General features: G+C 50.8%; 1 protein-coding gene across 3 annotated transcripts in view; it reads right to left on the reverse strand.

Moving 5' to 3' along the window:
- CUNH10orf76 (chromosome unknown C10orf76 homolog) overlaps positions 1-6,000 on the reverse strand; it is a 210,232-nt gene that overhangs the window by 2,518 nt on the left and 201,714 nt on the right. For all 3 annotated transcript variants that reach the window (XM_023715517.1, XM_023715518.1, XM_004631461.2), the window contains one exon: positions 596-712. In XM_023715517.1, the coding sequence (XP_023571285.1) occupies positions 596-712 (117 nt within the window). The remainder of the gene's footprint in view (positions 1-595; positions 713-6,000) is intronic.

Consider the following 6,000-nt stretch of genomic DNA (forward strand, 5'->3'; position numbering starts at 1 on the left):
GGGGGGGGGGAGGAGAGACACTTTTCCTGAGAAAGCTCTGGGGCAAGGGCAGGAAAGGAATGGTCAGTAGGAGAAGCTGTTTTCCAGAGATGCTGGCAGCAAGGTGGAGCAGGAGGCAGAGCAAGTATTCACTGGCTCCTGGGGTCCAAGGTGGAGGCTGTAGCAAGCTGAGTGACTGGAAAGTGGGGCTGGGCATGGGGTAAAGACTAGGAAACGCCAGTGGCGGGGAGACCAGGGGCCAGGCAGGGATTAGTTAGGAGGGTGCTCAGGCCAGGAGCCAGATGGAACCTCAGGAGGTGACTATATAAAAAGAACACACTACTCTTATAGGGTAAGGCACAATGACCCAAAGCCACCACTGGACACACATGACCAACCCAGGCCGAGAGGGCTGCACAAGAGCGATTTCTGTTGCTGTGAGAAAGGTGAACTTCTGCCTCAGCGATATTTTCTTTCCTCTGGCTTTGTAGAGTAGCTGCAAGCCTGACTCCAGGGGAGCCCGCTAGGCTGCTTTACCAGCCTCGGCATCTGCAGTTGCTCCCCAGATGCCCCCACACAGCAGAACCCGGAGCCAGAGGCAGCAACATATACTCACCAGCTCCTTGAAGAAGGCAGCTTCCTTGTGCTGCTCAGAGTAGCGCTCATACTGGTCCAGGCCATCCTGCAGCTTCAGTGTGAGGGTGTCGTAGTTGGCTCGCACCACCTCCAGCACCTGGGGGAGGTCAAAGGCCAGGTGGGGCTGGGGCCACAGGGTCACACTGCCTCAGGGAGCATTTCCTCAGGTTTCTGCTACTTTCTAATAGCTTTCACTGGGTGTCTTTCCTTCCCAGCCCAGTCCCCACCAAGGCTGCTCACTGGGTATTGCAGGTGACAGAGCAGCAAGTGACTGAGGCCACTTGGATCTCCATACCGTAACTGTGCTCTCCACCGTGTCCTGAAGCTTGCTCTGGCCAGTCTCACAGTTGCTCAGAAAGACTTTGCAACGTTCCCTGGCTCCCCTCTCTGGGAACGGCATTTCCGGGCCTGGGATGCTCCTGAGCACCATCTGCCGCTTGTTCTCCCCTCAGTGCCAGCTCAGCCTTCCCAATCCTGCCTACATCAAGCTTCTGGGCTTCTAAGACTGGATACCAGAGACACTTGCAAGCTAAGCTAGAGCTTTCCTTCTGATAAGAGGCCTCTCCTCAACAATGCTTGTCTGGCTTAGTATGGTGAAGGATTCAAACTTCCACTGCTTCTGAGAACTTTGTGTATCTGTGCTTAAGAAGGAAGGGATTAACTGGTACGTGGCACACTCCTATAATCCCAACATTCTGGGAAAGTTGAGGCAGAAGGATCATAAGCTTGAGTCTAGCCTGAGCAACTTAGTCCCAAAACAAAACAAAAAATTTAAAAGACCGGGACACGTAGCTCAGTGTGAAGGCTCTGGATTCAATCTCCACATCCCTGCCCCCCAATAAAAAGAACTCGGGTGGGAAAGGAGAAAAGACGTCAGTGCCAGCTCTGATGTGACTTCTGCCCGTAAGACCAGGCATCAGAGGCAAGGACTGCGGAGAAGCACTCTGTCAAGCGAGCAGAAACAAGATAGGCAGAGACGGAAAAAATAAATAAATAAATAAAAATAAAATAAAATAAAAAGATAGGCAGAGAGCAGCAGCCTGGGGAGGGAGCAGTTGCTCGCTGGAAGACCTCTGCTCAGTAGGGAGTTTAGCAGGAAGTGGTGCGGTGATGAGATGAGGACCAGTAGTTTGACTAGCCAGAGTTAGAGGACAGGCTCGGGAGGGCACAAAGGTGCCTCTGGGCTGTGCCCTGCCAGGCATTCCTGAAGAGACTGGAGGGCTGGATGGAGAGAACAGGAAGGCGGGAGTTCCCGGGAGGGGGGCGGGGAGGGGGTGCTCTGCGCGTGGGTCTGCAGAGAAGGGGCAGGAAGGACCAGGGGCTGCCTGAAGACACCAGTACAGGCTGGCTCCTCAGCTTCTAATTCTATGTGTCCGCTCTATAGCAGGAAGGCCAGCACCCAGCAACAGCAGTCACAAAGCAACCCAGGCCTCCAGCACCTGAGCTGCACTTATGGCTGGAACAGCAAGTCCAGGCCTCTGCACAGAAAAGAATTTGGCTCAAGGCCAGAAAAAGACACAATTCCTCCCAAGACAGAATAAGCCTCCAGGATCCAGGTACAATAAAGTCTTTCTTAAGCCCGGAAATCTGGGTCACCTCGGGGGTGCCCAGGACCCAGCATGGTGCAGGGCCTTCTCTGAGGACTGTCAGGTTCGCAGAGAAAAGCCCACAGCCTGTAGCCTAAGATGGCTGGGGCCCTTGACCTCCTGGAAACTCTCAGCTGATGAGGGCAGAACGGAAGGTCTAAAATCTTGCGTAGAGCGAGTAAAGCTGAGTCACATTCTCAGTGTGCATCCAGCTGTCATCGCCATCGCCACCACCAACCATTACTGCTGCTGCAGACCCAATCCACAGCTCTCCACTGAGCTGCAGCTCAGCCCTTTTTTACTGAGTAAGGCAGGATCTTGCTAAGTCACTAAGTTGCCCAGGCCAAGATGGGACTTACAACCCTCCTGCATCAGCCTTTCGGAATGCTAGGGTTACAGGTGTGTGCCACCACACCCAGTTGCACCTCTCCTCTTGGCTAGACACTGCCTCCTGCCACCTCTTTTTTTCTTCACCTCTTCTGGTTTTGGCCCTTTCTTGTGGGTTTCTTTCTTTTCCTCCTTCTCACCCATGGGAACACTGCTGTCAGCTCATCATGCCTCTGCTGCCTGTGCCCTCAGCACTTCTTTTACACCCCAGGAATATTCTAGGTGCAGGTCTGGGCCTCAGCCCATTCACCATACTTCCTTAGTCTGACACCTCACTTTCGGAGACTAGGAACCTGTCCCATTAGAGCCTCAGCACTGGCCTGGGAGGTGGCTGGGACAGCAGCTTAGCCAGGGCAATCTCCAGAGCTCCTGTCCCTAAAGGCCTTAGGCTTTTCCTAGCAACTGCACTGGCTCCTGCCAGGCTGAGACTGCTTCCAAGTCCATCAGGTAACAATCCAGCCCCCAAGGACAAGAACACTTGGATCAGCGGCTGGGCTCCCTAGAGCCATACTCACCACCCCAGCTCAAGGCAGCTTCAAAGTCAGGTCATCGCCTACGAGACATGTGCTCTCTAATGTGACCCTCAGTGGACAGGACCTGAATCCCCAGAAGAGGCTGACAGAAAGGTAGCTGACAACTGGGTGTGGTGATGCATGCCTATAATCCCAGCACATGGGAGGCTGAGGGAGGATGGCCAGGGGTTCAAGGCCAGCCTGGGTGCTATAGTGAGTTAGGGGCAACTTGAGCTGCATAGCAAGACTCTGTCTTAAAAAGATAGATAGACAGACAGACCGACAGACAGATGATAGATGAGAGAAAAAAGAAAGAAAAAGAGAAGGAAAGGAACAAAAGGAAGGGAGGAGAAAAAAACCCTGAGCTAGGAGCTCCACTCCTGCTGTAGGATTTGGGTAACTCACCTAACTCTGAGCTGCAACCCTTTCCCCTGTGAAATGATCCTAAACTTACTTTCTATAAATTCAAGTTTTGAATTTCTGAGCATAACACGCAATTAACAGAAACACCATCATTTCAAGGGCTATACTGCTCCCACCAGGACTCAAATCTCATCACCTCCACAGCCTGGGAGGCACTTATTTCAAAATGACCCAGAGGTCTCATGGGCCTGCTGGACATGACCTTCAGCATAAAGGGGTATCTGTGAATTCAAGTGAAAGACCAGTGGCCTCAGTTTCAAAGACCCATACCTTCTTTGCCTTATAGAACTTTTCCACAACACTGGTTAGGAAAAAGCAAACTAGGTGGAGGCTGGGTACCTGCTCCTGAGGAAAAGGCTCAAGAATACAGTGAAGTTATTAAGAACATAGGTTTGAGGTCATGGTCTGGACTGTCAATCCAGACTGACCACTGCATACCTATGTAAATTTACAAGGATCCTTGTGTCCCCTTCCCTGACGGTGCTGGGGACTGAACTCAGGGCCTTTGCCTGGAACTGCATTCCCCATCCCTTTTATTCTGAGACAAGGTCTCACTAAGTGTCTCAGTTACTCTTCTCTTGTTGCTGGGACAAATACCCGACACCCAAAATGAAGGAAGAAAAGCTCACAGTTACTGGAGGTTTTAGTCCATACTTGGCTGGCTCCAAGGCAGAGTGGCACACGGCAGAGGGCAGCCCTCCTTGGTAGCAGCACACAGCAGAAGCATGATGGAGAGTAGCAGCAGCTCAAGCAGCTAACCTCTCTTTTCTCCTTTACACTGAAATGCAAATTACCTGCCCGGGGTAGGTGCAGCATGCACACCCACAGTCATCAATCACAAACTCCAGAAGCTGCCCCTGACTGCAGGAGGCTTTGGGGAGACAACTGTACATAAACCCTAACACTAAGTTGTCAGGCTGGGCTTCAACCTGCCTCAGCCTCCCAGAGTGCTGGGACTGCAGGCATGTGCACCATGGCCAGCATGTTTCTTCATTCATTTTTTTTTTTTAATTTTATTTATTTATGTGTGTGTGTGTGTGTGTGTGTGTGTGTGTGTGTGTGTGGCCAGCTCAGCCCACCAGGGGGCGGGGCTGGCTGGCATGTGGTGCTGGGGGATTGAACCGTGGTCCCTGTGCTTTGCTTTGCTAAGCTTGTTCTAAGTAGGTGCTTTAGACCACTGAGCCATCTCACCAGCCCCTCTTCATTCATTTTTTGAACCTCAGTTTTCACCTAAAATGTGGATAACACCATCTACCTCATAAAGCAAATGGAAGTAAAGAAGAAATGAATGTCCAATACCCAGCACATAGTCAATAAGTGATAAATATTTACTCCTTTTATAATGAAAGTCTCTTTTTGTTGATAATAAAAATTGGGAGGTTCTGGCTCTCCTGAGGTGGTTGTAATCACAAGCTAGGAGCAAGGCCTCACACATCTTCCTTTAGGTAACACAGAGTTTAGAGAAGACAAAACCATGCATCCCTAGTTAGTGTGACAGCAGCCTCCTATAAGGTCACATGGTCCCGAGTATAACTGGCAGCACAGCAGCCAGAAGTCAGAGATGGTCTACTGCCCACTGCAAACCTTAACCATTTTAGTGGTATAAGAGGATACAGGTTGCCAGGTGTAGTGCGCATGCCTGTAATCCCAGCACTTTGGCAGGCTGAAGCAGGTGGACGGAAGGTTCAAGCCCAGCGTGGGCAACTCATGGAGATCCCGTCCTAATATATAAATAAGGATGGAGTGGGGGTGGGGAGGCTGCTAAGGAAAGGAGCCCGGAGCCAAGGCCCCGAATTCAATCCCCAGCAGCAAAAAGGGCCATAAAGGCCTGACTTACATAAGAGATTATAAAGCTATTGGGTGGAGCTGGGTAGCTAGCACCCAGTGCACAAGGTTAGCTGAAAACTGCTGATAGGTTTTCACATACATCCACATCTTCCCCTAGCACATACAATATGCATTCCTCTTTTTAAATTAACCCAAAGCCTGTGCCCTCAGCCTAAAAATTGCTGTCTCAATATGTTGGCCTGAATTCCCAGCAGAAAAAGACAACTAAGTAACAGGATGTATCCTGTCAGGGAATGTGTGTTCATTACTTTCTTCTCAGCTTGAACAGAAATCTGAGTATGACCCATTTGGGGAAACCTGTTTCCAACCAGGGCAAAAGTATGGCCTGCCTGAGAGGTTGGTTCACCGAACAGAGATAAGACCACAGACAGGAATAAGAAACGCTTACTGAGTCTTCCACCGGAAGAAGAAATAACCGTGGAACCCACTGAGACGGCAGTGGGAGAAAATGTACAGAGACCACTAGATCAGATACCTGGGTTCAAGTTTGTTTTTTTTTTTTAACGTTTTTTAGTGTGTGTGTGTGTGTGTGTGTGTGTGTGTGTGTGTGTGTGAGTGTGGCCAGCTCAGCCCACCAGGGGGCGCGGCTGGCTGGCATGTGGTGCTGGAGGATTGAACCGCGGTCCCTG

The sequence above is a fragment of the Octodon degus genome, unplaced genomic scaffold (assembly GCF_000260255.1).
Source record: "Octodon degus isolate 3935 unplaced genomic scaffold, OctDeg1.0 scaffold00042, whole genome shotgun sequence".
Lineage (NCBI taxonomy): Eukaryota > Metazoa > Chordata > Mammalia > Rodentia > Octodontidae > Octodon > Octodon degus.